Consider the following 22,943-nt stretch of genomic DNA (forward strand, 5'->3'; position numbering starts at 1 on the left):
AATCGGCCCAGCTCCTGTCTTCCCTCAGCACTTGCCTTGGCATACCCTCCGCCCTGGAGGATCGCACTTACTCCTAACGTGGCCCTTGGCCATGTAGCACTCAACAACCTTAGAACTTCATCTGTGGGTCATCCATGAGCCCGGACTCCCTAGCAGTTACTCCCTTTGCCCTTTTCCTTGTTGCACTTGCACGTTCTGAATACTCAAATGGCATAGTAGGTTTGTCCTCCTTCCTTTTCCCTCCACTTATTTAATTAATTATTTTGTTTTGTAATGTATTTCACTCCCTTGTTCCCCCTCGCCCGCCCTGTGGGCATTTTGAAACAGTATGTTTCTTGCTGTGTAAGTGCCTAACAAGCAAACAATAAATAAATAAAGATTCTGGTTAGAATTAGGTTAAGGGAGAGCTGGTGATTTCGGCGTTTGATTAATTGTTAAGGTAGATTAGATGTTAAGGTTATGGTAAAGCTGGGACTAAAATAGCAATGGTTTGGGTGTTAAAGAAAAGGATAGGGAGGTTGGCGAGGGCTGAATTTGGCATAGGATAGGAGTTAGGATAAACCCAATGATTAGGGTATAGTAGGCATTCAGTTAAGTGTTCTAGGATAAGGCTAATGTTAGAATAAGAGCAAGGGTTTGGGCTAGTGCAAGGCTATAGAATTTCTGATGAGCTGGAATGGGGTTTGGAGTTAGGTTCACTGTTCACTTTGTATTTATTTGGAGTCACATGTAAATAAAATGCTTTATCACATTGAAGGGTTAGTGTTAGGTAAGAGTCCAGGGTACAATACGAGTTGCAAGGGTAAGGTTTAAGAATAAAATGAGGGTCATTGTGCAAGTCTTATTACAGGTTTGGGTCATTGCTAGTGTTACAGATTTGCACTTTTGTAAGAATAGCTTTCTTGGCAACCTTGTTACTGGCAACATTTTCACAGTTTGTATTCAATTACTACATTTTCTAAACTGCTTTTTGCGTACTACTTTTTTACATGACTACATTTTCCAGAGGACGTTTTCACATAGAACCGCCTTCTACGATAATATCGGAGGATTGTAGTACATCTAAAGATTTTGGACCTTACTTTTCAAGTCCTTAAGGACCGAAAGAGCCATGTCATTGGTTTTACGAACAGCAAAAAAAAGTGTGATATTCGTTTTTTCTGGCATCATATCTGGCTGATATACTATTCTGCTAGGACTTCTTTCACTTGTGTATTGCATACACTCACACAGTTGTAAGTCTCTTGTTTTGATTACTTTCTTCATTTTATAACAATGTTCACTTGCATGTATTCTTTCAGGGGTTGTTTTGTTCATTAACAGTGTTTGACATGTCTGCTGGTACGCCCTGGGGTTTATGCTTCCCTTCTGTTGACTCACCAGTTCTTCCTGGTGTATTTTGTCCCTACCACGGTAAGGCACCAGCAAGCGTTCAGCATCCTGCTCGCCACTTCTGTTTCTCGACTTCTCTGCTCTTCCTGGTTCCTGCAGGACTCTCTGGCGACTTCCTGAGTTACGGTGGTGGAAGCGACCGCCTTAAACATGCAAATGCCAAGAAGTGTTCTTGCGGCGTGCCTGCAGGGTGTTCTTTCTCACGGTCCACTTACATTCTCCTTCTGGATAAGCCAGTTGGCCTCCTAGTCCCACGGTCTCTTGTTCGCTTCCGAGAGATGCAATCTTTTCCTGCCAGTAGTTCTGCTTGGTCAGCTGCTTCAGGTGTTTAAATTTCGCCGCTGAAGGCAAGCGCTGCTAACAACTAGAGCACACCTTGTGCTCTTGGCCTTGGGCGATCTGTACTACTTGATCCCTTTTCCTCGTCCCAGTATCCTACTGCTTGTGGGAATGAAAGTCCAATCTTGATGACTTGCATATGTAGTTTGGGCAAACTTTCTTTGTGATTTTCAAAGGCAAGTCGTTTTTTTATGGTTTGTATACAGATCTAATGAAAATGTTTTCAACACTCTTCCTAGGTGGGTGAGGAGAGGTGTAACAATATGCCATTAAGTTATCAGCTATGGGTGGGATAGTCTCTGAAGAAAAAGGGGGGCACCATGTCTCATCTGATGATGCCATGACATTTCCCCATAGGTTGTCCCCACCCCATGTGATCCTCCCTTAGATAGCCACCCTCAGGCTCAGGATCAGGTAGCATCTGCCGTCCCCTGGACACGTGAGGGGAGGTCACCACCGGAAAAGAAGTGATGGCACCATCGGATTCATCACAGCTGCATACCTACCAAAATCGACAAGATAAAAACAAGCACGACAAGAGAGGTTGTTCTATCATTAAGATAATTCTTTAGCTCAAACCAACACCCACAATACTTGAATGCACTGACTAGGTGGGAACACCTTGGATCCCAGAAGGTCTAGCCGTCCAGAAGACTTTCACCAAAAAGATTTGAAAAAGCACCCTAAATTTTCCCTATAACAGAGAATCAAGTGTAACATGGGAAGGCGGTAAAGGTTTCAGTGAATCTTTCAAGAAATCCTGGCTCCGATGGTGGAGATATTGGAAGGGTTTATTTATTTAGCTAAAAGGTGGACAGAGACTTACTCAGCCTATGCTTCTGGAATGCTTGCTACCTATTCGGCTCCTCTCTAGACTTGCCTCCCAATACACTGAAACAGACATTGTTAAGTTGTGATGTACAAGAACTCTGGAAAACGAAGTGCATTTGTGCACCTTCTTAAGAGAATCTAGACATTGCTATCCTGCCCTACTCTTGGTTATAACCAGTTATCTATGTGGGACATTTTCCTGTGATGTGCAAAACAACAAAAAACAGAATATGAGTCTGAACAAGGAGTCCATGAAGCAAAAATGCAGTGTGCCCACAATTAAGTAAAAATGCCAGAAGTGATCTCACACAGAGAGGGTGAAGGATGTCTTGCCTTGTTCACTAAATCTGATCCGGGCAAACCTTTCTTAATTCAGCTGAAGTGGGTGGAGAAGATGCGTTGTGAACGCTCTAAGAAAATAGCAGAACTCAGGCATTCTAAAGCAGGGCTTTCAAGACACACAAAAAAGCAGCAGCAAAGAACTTTAACTGTGTGTTTAGATTTTTCAATTTTTAATATACACTTGTTTTGTTAGATGGATTAATATTGCGACCCACTGCCATTTGCATAGTCTCCAAGCGCTCTGGCAGATCTGAAGGGGTTGGTTTGTTAGTGAGAGGAGAAGTGTATAAGCGCTTTTGTGTTGGTAGTTTCAATTTAGAAAAAACTGTCACTCTTTGTAGGTATTGTAAGCATGCGGAATTAGGAACTGACAGATAGGTGGCATATTTTTGGTCAAATACTTATATATATATATATATATATATATACAAGTCAAAATGTGCACGTTTGTGGCAAAGCATTGTTCCTTGAACAATTCCACATCGTTTCACCAATCTGGACCATCATTTACGTAGTTACCTGTTGGGACCCTCGGGACATTACAAGCTACATGACATTTGGACACACCACCCCTTTCCCTGGATTTCAGCACTTTCACACACGAGACAGATGCCTGAAATCAGCGAAACATCAATGTGGTCGTAGAAGGACCGGTCCCGACACGAGGAACAAAACCTGAGGTCCAAGCCCTAGGAGGTTTCCAAGATATTTGCACCACAATGAACTGCACCACACCAGTGTGAGGTGACAGGTGGGGAGAGAGAACAGAAGGTCCCATTATGCAGCAGCACACCAACTCTCGCCTCCCCCAAACATCTGCTCTGAGGTATGCCAGCCTGCCACATGCGCCCATTCTCAGTGCAGTTTACTTCAGCTTGCAAAGCACATCAAGCGATAAGCGAATCGGAACAGCAACCTACAGGATCAGTGGTATCATGTCTGTCTAGAGAACCCGTTTGGAGAACTGGTACATCTGCTAGTTGAAAAATAAAAGAGAAAACCCTATCCAGCCCCATTACTAAGAGGGGTTTCCCAGCCTCAACCAATACTAATGACCGTCGAAAACAAATAGTCCATCGTTGTGTGTCCAAAACCCATTTCCTTACCTTACACTTGAACAGGAACTAACTAAAGTGGGGGGTCTTCTTGGTTCAGGAGAATAACTTCTTTATTCTGGGTGGTACCTCCACCTTTACTTATAGGGCAAAATAAAATGTCCTTCATCAAGGGCAAACAACAAAACAAAGTCTCAAAATGCTCCTTGGACTGACTTTATACCAAACCGCAAAACAAAGTCTCTTATCTTCACAATGTTCACAACTCTGAGGGGAATGATTTTCTTCCCCAGGTCTTTCTCAGGTTTCTAAGCATGCCAACAGAATGATTTCCTTCTCTTGGCTATCGCAGAATGTTCACAAAAGAACCACCAGGGGGTATGATTCTGTTCCCCTGGTTTCAGACTTCTTATGGTGCCAAGAAATTGACTCCCTTCTCTTGGCTGTTCACAGAGTGTTCACAAAAACCCTGGTTACAGACTTTCTTTCACCACCCACCTGGCTTTCCACTTGGCCAGGAATTACCATTACAATGTTCCCAAACTGTGTCAAGGGTAACACTTCCTTTCCCTTGTTTTTTGCTCTTAGTCTCACAGTCAAACTGGCTCCCTTCGCTGTCAGGCACTGTCACTATCATAATTGATGAGGATACTTCAATGGGTGTGGGTCCCAGACTCGCAGATACAGCCCACCTGTTATATTCTCCTGCCAGGCACTGTGATTCCAATTATTATTCTGAAGGCGTTGACAATCCACCTGGTATACTCTCCTGCCAGTTCCTATTATTATGAGTGTTAAAATGGAATTCTGAACTCTGTCCTGGAGGGGCAGAGGTTCAGAAGGCCAGCCCAGTTTCTTGGAACAGGGTAACCTCTGGACAAGCCAGACCAATCAAGGTAGCGATCGCGGCTGTCAAGACTAGGTCTCAAGAGGGGTGAGGGTGACTGAAAGCCCGCAATGAGCACACAAAGCAAGGACACTTACAAATGACTCCAAGCAGGTGTTATATTAAAAATATAGACATTTATTACAAGGCCTTTGTAATATTGACCATAGCAAAGAATCACGATAAAACCAACACATCACAATCAAATACGATATATATACAATTACCAACAAGTCTAACGAGTTAGTCGCACGAAATGTGCAGACCACCTAGATCGGGAGGAAAACAGGCAGTGCGAATAATAGTTAGTCCCAGTCCGCCCTCAGAGGCACCTAACTAGAAGGAAGTCCGAGCCCTTCGAAGAGTGGAGCCTTGTGCTCAAAAGTACCTGCACACGCTGGTGCCAACGGGCAAAGGGGAGTCTTTTCGAGGGAATCAGGCCGTTCAGTTCGGTGAACGAATGAAGATAAACAGAGCTCCGCGACTCAAGCGCAGCCTCCACTGTGGGCAGAAGCAGAGCGCTAGTACGAAAGGCATGCTGTTTGACACAGCGGGGAAAAGCTACGGGCTGCTGCAGGAGGGCGACCAGTTCCTAGCGATGCTACTCACCGGTCCCCGATGCAAGCAGACCCAGGCTTCTCCGTGTCAGTTTCAGTGCTGGTAGGTTCAGATACGAGCAGGGGACGTCTCGGCGTTGTGTAGATTCCGCAGCAGCAGACGTTACAGTTGAGGATGTCCCAAACGCACTGAACCAGCACAGTTGGTTACCACAGCAGGGCAACGAGCGGCTGTGTGTATTTCAGCCCAATGTGCACTTCTCACTTCAGACCTGGGAACGCCAAGTGTACAAATCATGTGAGAGTGGCAAAGACTCGTAATACAGCAGCAACCTGACGGCGGTTACAGAGCAAGACTCCTGGGTAGGCTGGTCAGTCCACTGGATGGCCCAGAGACACTTCCGAAGGCTTACGTGCAGGAGATGGTGAAGATGCCGAGAATAGTTGTTCCCACTATTCCAAAGGGTCGAAGTACCAGTACAGGCCTTCTCGTTCGATCAGAGGTAGAAAGGGTTTCACAAAGCGACAGCAGTGCAGAGGAGCAGTCCTTCAGCGGGTCACCAGCGATTCCTCGGTTCAGCCTCGTAGTTGCAGGATACTTGGCTCCTGTATCCCTTTGTTTGGGAGAACTCAGGAGATCGACCTGGTAGTGGTCTTTCCAGCCTCCTCTTATCCACGGATCCCTTCGCGCCAAAACGTAGGGGACCCAATGGGAGATCTGCTCACAAAACACTCACACCATACGTGGACCTATCACGGACCACGGTGGTCCCAGGCATTCACGACACACTAGACTCTCTGGCACCCAGGATGTGTATTGGGACCAGACATCCCAGCCCACATCCTGGAGGCACACACAAGGCCTGTAGAAGCCCGCGAAAGCATCTGTGTTTCGCGGGAAAGTACATGCCCAAATAAGGAAGGAGATGAAGGGGGCAAGACGGTCAGCGGGCAGGACAACGAGCCTCGTGGTCTGGCCATATTGGGAGCCAGGCCACCATTTTGGGCTAAGCGCGAGAAACGTGCTTAAACAGCCAAAAGGAGCTTGAAAAACAAAGAAACGATCGCTGCCACCAGTAACGTCCGTTATTCACTTGCACCGTTTGTTAACAATCCAAAGGGAGTGTCTAGGGCCTGTAGAAGACTAGAGACCCAAAAGAGCGGTAACTTAGCTTACAGTGCCCTCTTGTGTCATGTTGCGCGAAAGCGAGTGCTGAGTGGAGCGCCCATCTGTTTGGCATTCCCTCGAAAGAAGGAAAATTGAGAAAAATTGAGACTCGGAGCTCCGGTTTTCATTCACCATCCAGCAGGACTCTGAGGGTCTCGTTCGGCCTACTGGCATCTCAGCTTCTCAGTTCTCTATGGCTTCCACTTTCCTTATCCTTCTTCCTCCTGTTCCATCAGCACCTCCTTTTATACACCTGTGCTGGGCTAACAGGCAACAGGTGTGAGGGTAGGGGTTTGCATTACCTGACTTGCCTGGCCGGAATTAAGCTAATCAGTGGGACATGCCTGACCTCCAGACATCTTCTTCATATCAGTACAGTTGTTTCTTCAACGTCTCAGTACTGTTATGCATATTAAAGAGGGATGCAATGGAACACTCTTATAATGACCCATAAAGGTTGGGGGAAGGTTAGATTGGTTATCATGAGCATAAGGGGGATGCTGCTATTTATTACACAGTATCTCATCCCTACTCTTTGGCTTCCTCTGTTTAACATGTCTGGTTTGATAATGTCTTCTACCTGTCTCAGAAACCAGGAAACAAGATGAACAATACCTCATAACCACTTCTGGGATAGAGGTTCCTTTCTGAAAGGAGGATGTGGAATAATGTGCCTCATCCATGGACATCCCACCTACAATCCCCAAGGACCCTCTATCCAGGTGATCCTCCCTCGCTTGTCTACCCCCAGGGGCAGGATACAAAAGCAATGGCCTTTCCCTGGCCACCTGCATAGAGGATCCAAAGGGAGTAGAAGTGAGAAGACCCTCAGGTTTCTCACAGTGGCCAGCAGCATGCAAGATATCCACTTCAGGCGTAAGCTCCATGCCCCCAAACCGTTGCTCCAAATATTTGTGGGGTCCCAGTGGTGATCAGCACTCCACGCGCACATCCATTACCTACTGAAAACGTGGGAGATGTGCGCTGAACCGCTGCGGATGCTGTCAGGTGAGGAAGGGCGGCACACAGCAGAGAGCAGGCTGCAGAAGATCAGGACCCACTGCTTCCCACCTGTGTATGCTGCAGCATGGAAGAGGTGAATCTGGTGAGAAACAAAGGAGGCCACCAGAATTCTGGCGGTCGACTGGGAATGAGCCGGTGAGAGAACTGTGAGATGGCCGTTGACTGAATGGGTTAAGTCACAGCAATTTAGATGTAGTCCTTCACTGTACTCTCTGCAAGGCCTAGGTATCTATTGATGGCAGGCATCTTTGAAGGGAGTGCTGCTATATAGCTATCCTATGGGAGGCTGGAAACAAGAACACTGCAGTCAATTAACTTGCCATCATATTCCACTTCCAAGAAAAGGAAACCATAAATCACAGCCTGCAATTATAATAAATTGGTTCAATAAGCAGGAAGTTCAAAACATATCAGACTTACCAATTATGTCATCAAAACATGTTTCGCAATTCTTTGGTGAGAAGACTAACATGCCTTCGAGGATGCCCGACTCACACACATCCATGGGGAAGGACACCACCCTCCAGTACCACCTGGGCTCATTAATGGAAAAACTGGCCAGCATTCAAAAGACCATGACCTCAGCTGACAAACCCAGGAGATCCAAGCTGAAGTGAAATCCATGAGAAATTAAATTAACCAGTTCGCGAGTCGCCTCTAATATGCAGAAGAAAGAATTCCCACAATGGAAGATAGGATGGAAGGATTGGAACACCTACAGGGCAGGATCAGGGAGCTGGAGGCCAATGTTTCAGGACTCAAACATAGAAACAGGTGAAATAACATTAGAATCTTTAAGATTCAAGAAGCTCCCGAGGGGCCGAATCCTGTGTGATGGTTCGAGAACTGGCTTCGGGCAAAATTACAAATTCAATTCAGCACCCCATCAGAAATGCAAAGGGAGGACCACATCGGCCTCAGAGAAAATAAGCAAATGGGAGACCTAGACCACTAATAGCATGTCAACTGAGATACACACAAGTGGTCCAAACTCTAATGACACTAGAGAAGATGGGAGGCAAAATAACCCACAAAGGCCATGCTAAGCAATTTCTAAACATCCGTCCAGAGTTACAACACATGGGGCCAGATATGGGCTTATGGCATCAGCAAGGATGGCTATCACCACCACAGGGCCTCTCCAAAATTGTTTAAAACCCAAAGGACCAGACATGTTTTTTGAAAGCGTCACAAAATGTGCAGTTGCACACAAACCCTCCACCACAAACTTCATGAACAGCTGAGAGAACCCAGAAGGAGAAATTACTCACCATAATGATCTTTCTATGGATTATTCTCCCGCAGATTCCTCATTCTGATAGATATCCATCATCCAGCTCTGCTGCTGGGAAACTTTTTGCCAGGGGGCGTAGTGGACCTCTGCCTTCGGTCTGTCTTGCTCGGCTCTCGATCGTCGGCTTCGCAAGTGACGTCAGTTGTCGCAGATATATAGCACATCACTACGCCCCATGCTTCAGTTCCTCCCTTTTTCCCCCATGCATGAAAGCTTCAGAAGAAAAAAAACACAGGAGGAGGCTGAGTCAGTAAAAAAACTTAATAAGGATACATCCCAACAGGGTGATCCTACACAACAATGATTGAGACAGAAGCAGTCATCTAAGAGCCGTCACCGGATGTCTTCTCGTTTGGAAAGAAGCGACAACCCACAGCACTTTCTGAGCAGGGATGGATGGGAGGGTTGATGAGGAATCTGTGGGAGAAGTGTCCATAAAAATCATTATGGTGAATAAATTATCCTTCAATGGATTGCCTTTCTCCCGCAGATTCCTCACCTTGATAGACTCCCTAAGCAGTTAGAATAACAGAGGAGGGCAGAATATTTTAAACAAGTGAATTCTGTAGAACTGCCCTACCAAACCGTGCATCAGCTCCCCATGCAACAGCCAAGACACAGTGCTTGGTGAATGTATGTAAGGATGAACACGTGGTGCCCGACATAGGTCCCCAACAGGAACCCTTCTCTGGAGAGGTGTAGCGGCCGAAACCCCTCTGGTTGGGTGAGCCCTGATGCCCGCTGGAAGCTCCCTACCTGCCGATTGGTATCCCTCGGATAAGAACAAAATAATCCAACGTGACAGGGTTCGTTTGGTTATGGCAAGACCTTTTCGAGACAAAAAATTGGCCATGAACAACAGGTCTGACTTCTGATACTCGGATGAGCGAGCAACATAGAAGCTTAACTCTCTCATCTGGTCAAGGCGGTGGAACCACTCTTCCTCTTTCAATGGATGTGGAGAAAGGTAAAAGGCAGGCAAATGGATAGACTGTGACAGGTGAAACTCTGCAACCACCTTATGAAGGAACCCGGGCCCGACTTTAAGAGAGACTTACTTACGAAAGAACCTTAGGAGGTTTGTAGCACAAAGCTTTCAGCTCACCTTCCTGGTAGATGTGATTGCAACAAAGAAGGCTGTTTAAAGGGATACTAGCCAAAAGGAACATGGGTGCATAGGCTCAAATGGAGCAGCCATCAAGTAGGACAAAACCAGATCAAGATCCCTATCTGGGACAACAAAAGGGGTTGGCGGAAACGTATTGAGAAGGCCCTTCATGAATTGGACCATTGATCTCTACTAAAGAAGATCCTTGGTCTGGGGACCTCTTGAACACAGGCAGGGCTGTTAAAAACCCTTTGACTGTGGTAATCTGAAGGCCTGAAGAGACCAATGACAGAAGGAACTCCATCACTGTGGTGGTGGGGGAAGAGATAGGGTCAAGTCGCGTTCCCTGCAACACGGCTCAAATCTTCTCCAACTGCACGCGTACAAAGATCTTGTAGAAGGTCTGCGTGCAGCCAGCAACATCTCAAGTACCTCCTCTGAGAGGTCTACGGGCATCATACCTCATCCTCTCAAGAGCCACGCATGTAGGCTAAGGGAATCCAGGGTTGGGGGGGAGCACTCGGTCCCCCGACTGGGTCAGGAAATCCGGATGCCAAGGCAACCGGTGAGGCGGACAGATGGTCAGATGCAAAAGATCGGAGTAACATGTTCTCCTTGCCCAGTCCGGGGTGATCAAGATCATGGTCGTTCAAAATCTCTTCAGCCTCCTGAGAACCAAAGGGATAATGGGAATCGGGGGAAGGCGTAGAGGAGAGGGAAGGCCAAATCCACCAGAAAAGCATCTCCCATTGTGACGTTCGGTATGAATTCCCCTGAGCAAAACTGTTTGCACTTCCTGTTGGACTCTGTGGCGAACAGATCCACTGCTGGGGTACCCCAGAGAGTGAAGACCTCCTCTAGGACTTCCTGGAACACTTCCCACTAGTGTGAGACCGTGCTCTGCCTGCTGGGCGCATCAGCCAAGGTGTTTTCTGTCCCAGCCAGATAAACTGCTGAGACCAAGATTTGGTTCTCCTGTAACCAGAACCACAGCTGTATCACCCCTTTGCAGAGGGGGCGGGGGTGCACACCACCCTGCTTGTTGAGGTAGAGCATGGCCACCGTGTTGCCCTTCAGGATGAAGACATGCTTCCCTCTGAGAGACGGAGCAAAAGCCCTCAGGGCTAACCTGATGGCCCGCAACTCCAGCCTGTTGATGTGCCACCTGGCTTCTGATGGAGACCAGAGGCCGCTCACCTGAAAATCCTCGCATTGGGCACCCCAGCCCATCAGAGACGCACTGGTGACTACTCGTGCCTGAGGCCAAGGAGCCCAGAAGGTTTCCCCCGCCATGAGATTGCTGCATGTGTTCCACCAGCCGAGTTTGCAGACTTCCTGGCTGGAAACAGAGGTGATCTGTGAGTGCTCGCAGATACTGAGACCATTCGTCCCTCAGGAGCCACTGAAGGGATTTCATGCACAGTCTGGCTTCTGGCACTAGAAAGATGCAGGAGGCCATGAGACCCAAAAGGCAGAGTAAGAAAGCCGCTGCAAGGACAGAATGATTCTGAAACAAATACACCATCTGGGCTATGTTGCTGACTCTCTCTTCAGGAGGAAAGGCCTTCCCTACTCAAGTGTCAAGGGCTGCTCTGATGAACTGGAGCCGCTGAACTGGTGTCTAATGGGACTTCAAGTTGAGGGAGAAGCCCAGCCTGTGCAGTAGTAGGCAGGTGTCTTCCAGATGAGACAAAACTTGCCCTGCCGACTTCCCCTGGATCAGCTTGTCGTCCAGGTACAAGAATAACTGGACCCCAGATCTCCTAAGGTGAACCGCGATGACCGCCATGAGTTTGGTGAAGATCCTTGGAACAGAGGTCAACTCAAAGGGCAGCACCTTAAACTGATGGTGCTTGTCCCCTATGAGGAACCTTTGAACTTCCTGTGCTTTGGTGTTGGCACATGTAAATAAGTGTCCTGCAGGTCTATTGACACCAGCCAGTCCTGAAATTCGAGAGCGTGGATAATTTCTCTCAACACCACAATCCTGAATTTGTCTTTCATCAGGAAGTTGTTTAGAGACTGGAGGTCCAGAATGGGATGGATACCTCCTCCCTGCTTGGGTACCAGGAAATACCGGGAATACCAACCAGACACTCGGATCAGGAGATACCTCTTCCACGGCACCCTTCGCAAACAGGGCTCTCAATTGTTGCTGGGGCTTAAGTCCCAGTTGGATTGGGGATGGTGGGGGTCTGTCCGGTGGTCTTTTTAGAAAGGACAAAAAAAAACACGGAATCAATTGCAGGGCCCAGGCGTCAGAGGTTAACTCCTGCCACTGGGGCCAATGCCCTGCCAACCGTCCACCAACCGTTGCATCCTGGGAGGTGAAATCAAAGCGGCTTAGAGGGCGCAGGCCCCCCTGCTGTTGTTGCTGCTTGTTGGCCTCTAAAGGCCCCTCTGCCCCTTCTGGGATGCGAGAAGCAGCTCTTCCCTGCCTGGTTTGCGAGAGCTGTGCCTTCCTGCCATAGGGTATGTAACGCCTATAGCCCCTGTCTGTGGAGGCAAAGCTGAAGGCAGGTTTGGCCAGCTGTGCTGCCAGGCCCAGTGATTTAGCAGCCAACTTGGAATCTTTAAACTTCTCCAAGATTTGTCAGCTTTCTGAATGAAAAGCATGTCTCCCTCAAAGGGCATGTCCAGCAGCTGTTCTGAACATTCGGGGATAAGCCAAAGTTTTCAGATAGGCCTGCCGCCTTATTATCACTGATGAACCCATTGATAGGCCAACACAGTCTGCTACGTCCAGGCCTGTTTGCAATGACTGTTTGGCTACCTCCTTCCCATCCTCCCCCAGCTGTAAAAGTCCGTCCCACATGGCACCCTCAGGGACGTATTCAGCAGCATGTTCCACAGCTTTTCACAAGCTCAAGGAGTATTTTGCCAATCCACAGGCTATGTTTGTGGCGTTGAGTGCCATGCTGCCAGAGGTGAACACCTTTCTGGCCAATGCGTCCAATTTCTTTCCCTCACTTGGAAGTGGATGCCACTTGTCTGGTGGAAATAGTGGCAGCCTGTACAACCAACCCTTCCGGGAAAGGGTGTGTGGCGAGGAAAGAAGGGTCTCCTCTTGTCGGCCTATAGTTCCCTGTAAAATTGGCATTTACAGGGGGAATAGTGCAAGGGTGCTGCCATAATGAGGATAAAGGGTCCGCAATGGTTGGGTTAAATGACATGTTATGCTAAACTTTGGGACCCTCGTCCAAGATATCAGTGAGCTCATACTCTTGAAGCGGTGTGGTAGATGGCTTCAAGCCAAGCATATCAACAACCCTGTCAACCAGAGCCCTGAACTTGGAATTAGCATGAGTATAGGGGTGGCTTTGCTGCAACTCAAGGTCTGGGGAAATGTCTAGGCCACTAGAATCCTGTAGACCTTGAGCCAGGGCCAATAAATTGGCCTGGTTGTTGGAATAATCCATGCCGCTGGGTCCCTTGTAAATGAGGTAGACTCCTTGATCATCGGGGTCATCGATGCCAAAAATGGACTGCATCAAGTCCAAGAACCCAGAGCTTCACAACGGTAAAAACGAACCATCGCTGACTGTCAGCACCGAGAACTTGACCACTGACGGAATAGGCTTTGAAATCAAGGTGGCTTTCGATGCCGATGGTTCCTTGCAGGGATTTCTGCATAGCAGGCCTGACGCACGAAGGCGTTTAATGTCGAAGTGGCTGGCTTGGGGTCGGGAGCACCGAGCAATGAGACCAATTCAGATTTCTCAATGACAGAATCACTTTTACACAATGGAAGATAGAGCTAGATAGACTTGCAAGAACTAATACCTATTTACAAGTCAGTGCTATGAGCGTACGGTGGAAGGTACACGTCTTTCAATGCTCCCACCTTCAGGAGCTATATCCCTGGGGATTGTTGGGAACCACTTCCAAACAAATTCCCCTTGAGGATAGGACATACAAATTTATTGGGGGGACGAATCCCTGAGGGATCTACAAGATTAGGGGTCCTAGAGGAACCTAGATTTCCACATTATGTATCCATAAACCGAAGTTGCCACACCAACTGTCTTTAGGTATCCCTTTCTCTTGTCTTCTCTTCTTTTTTCTTTTACCTTCCCCCATAATCAACTGACCAAAGGCCAACTACAGCCAAAGTGAGAAGCAGAAAAAACATCTCAGAGCATAAGCAGGCCCATTGCCATAATATCCAAACCCACTAAGCGCCACAGTGTGCCAATATTCCATAGACCAGTCAGATGATTAACTTCATTACGTGGAATGTAAGGGGACTGTACACTCCTTTCAAAAAGCAACAATTGTTGTCCCACCTGAAGAAGCTAGAGGCTCATTGTGGTGCTTCTTCAAAAAAACCACTTATCTGCTGAGGAAACGGACAGTCGCAAAAGGAAATGAGTAGGCCAAATAGGCTGTTCAGTGGCAAAGGATCGAAAAGGAGGGGCTGCCGTACTTTTGCATAAAAAAAATAAGACCGGCACATTCAGAAAGTGATCGCAGATGAGGAGGGGCAGTGGATGATGGTAGCCTGCACCACTGACAAACTACCATTAATGATCGTGAATGTGTACGGTCCAATCAACCAGACTCGTCAATACTACGAAGGGGAGTCTGTAACCTACCAATGAACCCTTTTTCTGCACAGGAAATCACAATGTTCATTCTCCCCCATGAAGGCCCATGAAGGCCTTTCAAACATGCATACAATAGAAGATGTGTGGCTTTTATGTCATCCTGATGAGGCAGATTATACTTTCTACTCCCCAGTCCATGCCTCATACTCCAGGATTGATTATTTATTCCTGAGCAACAATCTAGTAGCGCATGTATACAGGGCAGAAATCTCACCAATCCTTATATCAGACCACGCTCCTGTTATTGCGGCAATAGATTTTAATAATTCCTGTACCAAAAGTCCTAAATGGTGGCTTAATCCTGGCCTGTTAAAAACACAGGAGTTTAAAATGTTGGTTGACAAATGAACTCGGGAATTCTTTGTGTTAAAGGAGAGTGATGACATCTCACTAATAGTAATTAGGGATGCCTACAAGGCTGCCTTTTGTGGCCACATAATATGTTACGTAGCCTGGCAAAGTGGCAAAGTAAAACACCATCAAAATCTTCTAAACCATCAAGCACACAGAGATACAACATACAAAAATAACAGGCCAACTAAAGGACTTGGTGAGGCCCAAAATAGAATATTACAAGCAAGGCATGTAGAGGGCTGTACACTGCTCAAATACTAATTACATTCCCTGGAGTTGCGAACAAGGTTGGATCACTACTGGCTAACTACTTAAAAGTAAGAGCCCAAGATAATAGGGTGGTGGCACTCGAAAAAAAAGATACAATGCTGACCAAAGATCAGGCTATAGCTGCAGATGTTGCCAATTTTGACCAATAGCTATACATCCCAGATACTAGAAGTAACCTAGAGGTAATCAAAAGCATCAAACATCAAACATCTTACTCAAAGCAATATGCGATCCCCCTGCTGAAACTGAAGCGATAGGTAAGCCAATCTCGCTCGAGGAGATAATTGCAGCAGTCAACAACTTGAAATAGGGCAAGGCACCAAGCCCAGATGGGCTTCCAATAGACTTATTTTACAAACGTATTCATATTCTAGCTCATAAACTAAAAAATCTGTTTGCACGCTACAGTGCAGATTACTCTATTTACTCTTTTACAAAGTCATGATCAATGTAATACCCAAGCCAGGCAAGGACCCTCGCCTACTCAAGAAATATAGAACGATATCATTACTTAATGCAGAAGTGAAAACCTTTGCTAAAATTCTACCATCTAGATACAAAGCCCTAGTACCCAAATGAATACACAAAGATCAGGTGGGCTTTGTGAAAGGTAGAATATATTTGGCTAAAACCAGACTACTGTGCAACATAACTGAGTTGGCCTAAAAAAACAGACACACCCTGGCCAGCAGTCACTCTTGACACTGAGAAGGCCTTTGAAAGGGCGCTCTGCCTTTTTTGATCCCAGTTGATGAGTTGGCATGGGTTTGAACACAATGGTATTTCCTTAATAATAACCTTAAACAGTCATCACAAAGCAAATGTATCTGTAAATGGCATATTTTCCACTTGGTTCCAAATTCACAGAGGCAGAAAGCAAAGCTGCACCCTCTCACCTTTACTAGTTATTTTGGCTCCAAAAACATTGCTCCAGAGGGTCAGAGAAAATGTGGCAATCACAGGTGTAGGAAAGTCAACATTTAAAATGAAGACGCTTGCCTATGCGGATGACATATTGGAGTCTATGGCGGACCCTCAAGAATCCATCCCCATATTCTTACGGGAAATAGGTAGTTATTCAATAGTTTCAGGATAAAAATTGAACTCCGACAAAACAGAGGTAATGCTCCTACATAAATATTGCTTGAAGGCCCATATGTCCAACTCTAATCTCATTCGGTAGCCGACTGGAATAACATATCTAGGCAGACCCAGATGCTAGACACGATCCAAGTAAATATGCAAGCCATAATAAAGAAGATTGAGGACCTGACGAATAGATAGTCCCCCCTTCTATTGTCATGATGGGAAGACTTGAAACCATTAAAAGGTCCATAAGCCCTATAATACTGTACACCCTTTTGAGGCTGTCGGTGAAGTGGCCGACACCCTTCTTCAAAGGTATTAATAGTTACATTTCTATGGAATAGCAAGAAACCCAAAATCACTTAAAACAGACTGCAGCTTGGGCCTTCGCAGGGGGGTGCCAACTTTCCTCATTAAAACAAAGACCTCTGAAGCGAAGAGAGGGCGTGGAAAAAGGAACTCTGGTCATGGGGCACTGCGCCACTGCAAATACTGGCCCCAATGTTATTCATGGTGTGTACAGGAGTCGGACGAACCCGACGTGGAGCTGTGCCGCGCCCTCTTCCGGAGAACAGCTGCGCTGGGATATGGATATCATAGATGAGGAAGGCAGGAAAGAATCCATTAGAAATCATTTTCTATGGGCATTTTTACACAGATGAAAAAACGATGGCATTAAATGAACCCTTTTCTTAGAAGGTAGTGCACCATTTTGTATCTGTTATTGCAAATATATGTTCTGTTATAGTACAAGGTGCGTCATGAAGGTGATGCACACTGAAAGAACACGGGAGAGGGTCATAAAAAGTAGCATATTTGGTTTAACAGCACAACAGCCAGACAATGAAACAATGCAAAAATACATTTCCCTATAAAACACAATTACATTGTTCTCTTTGCTACATCACTACTTAGTAAATCATGCTTAAGACAGTTTTTCTAATGTAAGCATATTGTGCTGCTTTGATTACCATTTTCATCTAGTGCAAGAACGCATGCCCCCTTGCCAAGCAATTCTTCAACAGCCGTCTTTAAACCGTTCCGTGCAGCAATGTGTAGAGGCCTAAAAAACAAAGCACAGACACACACACACACATTTAGGTTAATGCTATGCATTTGCTGTACCAAATGTTTGGTATAATTCTTGCTTGCATAACTAATACATCTTTCATTTTAGGCATTTAAGGAACTACGTGTCTGCTCCACACATCAGCCCTACCTACCTACCTATCATATTTACATTTTGGCTCTTTGCTGGCTGCTACTCATAATCTCCACCTGTGTCGGTGCTGTTGGCTGGCAATGCAAGACCAGGTTTCTTGTGTTCTCAATTTCCATCTGCTTCTTAGGGTGTGCACCATCACAAGGACAAGTTAGCACTTGACTCCTTCCTTGTAAGGGTAGAGTGACAAAGATTCCCTAACACCCGCCTACAGTTTCGCCAGGCGAGGCAGCCAGGTTTGAATATGGCTATATTATCTAGATAAGCTAAGGAATATGGTCAAGGCTAGACCCCACCAAGCATCTGATTCAACATGTGCTGAAAAGATCCCAAAGCAGGTCTCACATCTAGTGGCATAGTTATAATCCTTAAATGTGTCTTTGGAGGGTTGATCTTTTTTGCGCTCTGCGCTCATTCAGTTAGGGGCACAACCAAGCATTTGCTTTCCAGCTCCAGCAGCTTACTGAGATCCAGTGACTTGCCTATCTGTTGTGAGAGACAAAAGACCTAAACCTTTTTGCCTGAAACAGAGCAGCCAAAACATTAGCACTGCTGTATGCACATACTTACGTGCAAGGTCAGTTTCATGAACCCATTTAAAAAAATGTTTACAAAAATGTAAAAGACAAGTTGACCAATGGTTTTTGGATGATTTGTCCTCATGCCTATAATAAAGGGTCAGAGAGCAGTCAGTGGAGAAATGGGAAAACATGAGAGGAAAAGAATGATTGAAATTAAATACCGGGGACAGTAAAGACTAAAGTGGCGATCGAGAGGAACATTTAGAATGGGGAAGGAGAGAAAGGAAACCGGTTAATGTTTTTTCTATGGATTCTCCTCCCTCAGATTCCTCATCTTGATAAACATCCTCCAGCGTCATCTGTTATCTGAAAATCTCGACAGGGTGTTTAGTGGGGCTTAATGACATCCTCAGCTCCCGTTCATCTCGGCTCCCGTACTCCTTGGCTCCAAACAGGACGTCGACACATATATATATATATATATATATTGCACACTATGCCATATTACCTCAGATCCCCATCTGTTTCCCCCTATCTTCTTTATTTTGTTTGGAACTAAGTCTGGGAATTCCAAATCTCATTGTGGTCCAATTAGCATTACATTCCGGGTAGTAAATTTCCCCTTCAATAGATTGCATCCTCCAACAGATTCCTCGCCTGTTTAGACTCCCATTGCAGTTGATGAGGCAGGCTCAAATTATTACACTAGAAGGCTTTGTAAAATGTCCCTGCCAAAGCAGGCACCTCTGCCCCTAGATGATCCAAACTGTAATTCTTTGTATGAGTATGAAGGGACACCCATTTGGGACCTGTCAGATGTCCTTCAACAGCATCCCTATCTAAAGAGCAGAGCAAGCGGCTACCCCCTTGTGAGCTGAGATAAAGTGTTTAGTCACTGCGTGGCCCAACCGTGTTCGTGAAAGCACAACAAACAGCTGGCAGTCCCTGGGAAAAGGTGCCGTTCTGGCCACATGCTAGCTCAAAGCCTGTTTAGGGTTGTGTCTATGGAGCCTGGCCTCCTTGGATGGGTGAACTGGTGGAAAGAACAGTGGCAAATCCTTATTTTGGGAAATATGAAACTCCAAAACAACCTTCGGCAAACTTTTTCCGGACCTCTAGGCGACTGAAGAAATGTGACCTTAGATGACTGCACCTGCATGTCACCAAAATATCTGCCTGGTGTAATTGCCACTGAAACACCGTTTTCAATGTGGGAAGCCTGATCGCTGCAGCGTGCAAAGGCTCAAAGGGAGCCACAATCAAGACAGAGAATACTAGATTTAGATCCCAGGCTTGGATTACAAATTGAACTGATGGGGAGGGGGACGACATTTGCAAGCACTGTATGGAATTGGGCAACCACTGAGACTAAAATGAAAGAACCTTGGTCTGGTAGTCTATTAAACATAGAAAGAGAAGCTAGGTACCCTTTAACTGTGCCCACCTGCGTATCATACAATCACTGCACCTTCAAATATTTTGAATGCGAAAATGCAGAACATTTTTCTCTGCACTTCACCCTAAGTATGTGTCTGTTTTGGGTTAAGGTAATAAAAAAGGTAAGGGGAGTATGGGGGTTCTGCGGGGGGGTCCTGCCTCCACATATACTTGCAGTGAAAGGAAAAACAAATTCGAAATTTTCGATCTCGCAGAGTGCCTGCATGCAGCAAGCAACACCTAAAACATATTCCGTTAAATCCCAGCCATTGTATCTTAGACTCTCTAGAGCCATGCATTGAGATTGAGACACTCTGGATTCAGATGGAGCACCCCAACCTCTGACTGTGACAAGAGATATGCTCTCTGAGGAAGGCAGTAAGGTGGGTTAATGGACAGCTCCAGAAGGTCTGGGTGCCACATCCTCCTCGCCCAGTCTGCAGTGATTAGGATCAGGTGAGCTTGAAACTTCAACATACTGAGAACCAATGGGGTGACTGGAATCAGGGAGAACACATAGTGAAGGTCGAAGATCCACTCCAAAAGTTGTCCCCCAGAAGGAAATTCCCTCAAGGTAGAAGATCTCGGTAATTACCTCTGGGAAAATCTCTCACTTGCAGGAGACCGAACCCTGGCTGCTCAGGACATCCGCCAACCCGTTTTCAGTCCCTGCTAGATGGACCACAGAGATCAAAAGTTTGTTCTACAAAACACAGAGCCAAAACAGTATGGCCTCCACACATAGGTGCAGTGTCTGCACCCCCCACCATGTTGCCCATTAACACCAGAACATTGTTGCCCCTAAGGGACAGTACAAAAGCATCAATGCAGGTCTGACAGCTCCCAGCTCCAGCAGATTGATGTGCCATTGGCACTCCACATGGGACCAACGCCTGCTTACCTGTAGATCCCTGCAGTGAGCCCCCCAGCTTTTCAGGGATGCATCTGTTACAACCTAGGCTTCTGGCAAGGTGCCCAGAATGGTCCCCCTGCCACTCTACTCTCCCTGTCTGACTACAACAGATTGGTGGCCACCATCCTTGCAACCGTGAGGGCATCAGACATGTAACCAGCAAATTGCGACCACCGACCACAATGGAGTAGCCACTCTAGGCAATGCTTCCTCAGACTGGTCTATGGCACCAGAAAAATGCAGTAGGCCATGAAACACAGGAGGCAGAGAAACACAGAGGCTGGTAGCTTGTCAGAGTTCTGGAACAGCATGACCATTTGATGAATGCTGGGGACTCTTTCCTAGGAGGGGAAGCCTTCCCGACCCACATGTCCAATGTCTGGAAATTCAAGAAGAAGCCGAAACTGTGAAGCAGCAAACGTGTCCTCGAAGTGCCTTGATACTGCTCTAAAGAGTGACACTGGATTCCATGCCTCCTGAGTTGGGCTGGCACCACTGCTATCAGCTTGGTGAACACCTTAGGTATGGAGGTCAACCCAAAAAGGAAGCACTGTGAACTGGAAAAGCATGATCCTGAAAACAAACCTCATGAAATGCCTGAGGAGGAGTCCCATAGATAAAACGACACCAAACAATCCTGGCTTTGCAAAGCCTGGAGAAATTCTCGCAATGTCACCATCCTGAATTTGTCCTTCCTCTGGAACTTGTTCAAGCCCCTGAAGTCCAGGCTGGGACCAGTGGTGGCTCCTTATTTAGGGGGTGGGGGTGCCACCCCCTCACCAAGAGTGCAGAGAAACGCTGCATGCATTAATATACTAAAGTCAGTCCACTCTATTTGCAGTACACGCCTTGCACAGCATCACTGCAATTAAATAGATAATTATCGTTGCACATGGCTCACCAGGCCTGGGGCTGGCATGCATCGCCATACAGAGAAAACGGTGTGAAGTGGGACGCACCCCTCTGCTGGGGCATGTCCCATTTAACGCACTTTATCTTAGAATACCGCATGGAGCTCCTAGGCTCTGCGCAGTTAGCGTAATCATTTACATTACGAGGCTGGCGGGGCACTACAGGTTTGGCCCCACCAGTATTAACATATGCGCAAACAGCCCAGTGTGTGTCAGTAAGGATCTGGCATCTGCACAGTAACAGAAGAAAAATGCGTAACATGTATTTCATTGGCTGTTTGTCAGCCAATGAAATGTGTTTGACTCAGTGTTGGAGGGGTAGGCGCACGAGAGCCTGGGCACTGCGGTGCCGCCTTCAGAGATGCCGAGTGACAGAGTAATTTCTCAGCCAGGGCGTGTCTGTGTTATTCTATATGCATAGCTGAGCCAGAGACCAGAACTTGAAGCAGCTGATGAGCCACCACCTGTGCGTGCAGTGCTGCCTTGTTTGGTAAGTGCTGAGCCCGATTCTATGACAAGACAGGAGGCTCATATTATGCATTACAATGTTTACTCTGAAACCAGAGCAGCAAAGAAAAAACTTTTACAAACAAAAAAGTTGCAAAGAACAGAACTAAATAGAGTTTAATGTCGATGTAAGGGAGCTTCCCAGTCCATCATGGAGGACAGGTCAAGCCCTGCAGGAGACCAATGAGCAGTGAGTGACCCTTCTTTATATAAATCCATTACTCTAAACCGAACCCCTCTTTCTTTGCTGCTGACATCACAGCTAAGTCACTCCTTTTAGTTGTGCCTTGCATGTTAGTCAGTAGTAGGCCTTCATTGTACTTTAGGGCCTTAATTTGTGTAAATTAAATTGTGTAAATTTAATATAAATGTATTTATTAATATACATGTTGCTTTGACATTGTGTCTGGAGGCCACATGCAGCCATTGCTTTTGGTAATGTGTTTTTTGATAAACTAGAGCAACATGCGTTTTTATACTTGTAGCTTTTAAGAGCGTTTTTATATATTTATCATTTCCTGACTACGAAGTATTTAATCCCGCGCGCGTCGGTCTAATGGAAGCTTTTGCTTCAGAACCCAACACGCCCAGGCCTCTCTCATTAGCAGACCTTGTTGTGGTTTTTATGGGCTTGCCTGCCATGTGTGCGCTCCAGCCTCTTTGCTGGTGTCTGTCAGCACGTGTGAGAGCCTCCTTGATTTAGGAAGGCTCTGGGGAAATGAAGGCTTTTATAAGCCCATTGCGCAACGGTCGGAAAGAAGCTGTTGCTTCTGACATTGGTGTCTATGGTGCCCCTTTCGCATTATCTGATGTTAGTCAATCAAATGTAGCGAATCCTCCCTCCTCTTGAATTCTACACGGGCCTCAAGGATGAAGATCTTGTTGTTCAAGTCAGCAGGTGCTGTAAATTAATGTGCTTGTCTGCCCTGTGTGATCCCGCGCTCGGGCCTCTGGGCCTGCTCAGAAAGATTTGCGCATTTCCCAATTACTTCAAAGAACACTTGGGAATTCCAAGTTGCTCTGGGCCATATGTTTCTTGTGCCAGTTTGGCAGGTTTCAGTGACTGGGTGTTTGAAATATTGTAAAAGCTTCTACTTCAGTACAGAAGCAGGATAGCTCA

At 46.4% G+C, this 22,943-nt stretch overlaps 1 protein-coding gene across 4 annotated transcripts in view; it reads right to left on the reverse strand.

Moving 5' to 3' along the window:
- Nucleotides 1–22,943, reverse strand: part of ANKRD44 (ankyrin repeat domain 44) — a 1,456,106-nt gene that overhangs the window by 58,629 nt on the left and 1,374,534 nt on the right. For all 4 annotated transcript variants that reach the window (XM_069615728.1, XM_069615729.1, XM_069615727.1 and 1 more), the window contains one exon: nucleotides 17,284–17,375. In XM_069615728.1, coding sequence (XP_069471829.1) covers nucleotides 17,284–17,375 — 92 coding nt within the window. The remainder of the gene's footprint in view (nucleotides 1–17,283; nucleotides 17,376–22,943) is intronic.

Source organism: Ambystoma mexicanum, chromosome 9 (genome assembly GCF_040938575.1).
Source record: "Ambystoma mexicanum isolate Mex_15411 chromosome 9, UKY_AmexF1_1, whole genome shotgun sequence".
Taxonomy (NCBI): Eukaryota; Metazoa; Chordata; class Amphibia; order Caudata; family Ambystomatidae; genus Ambystoma; species Ambystoma mexicanum.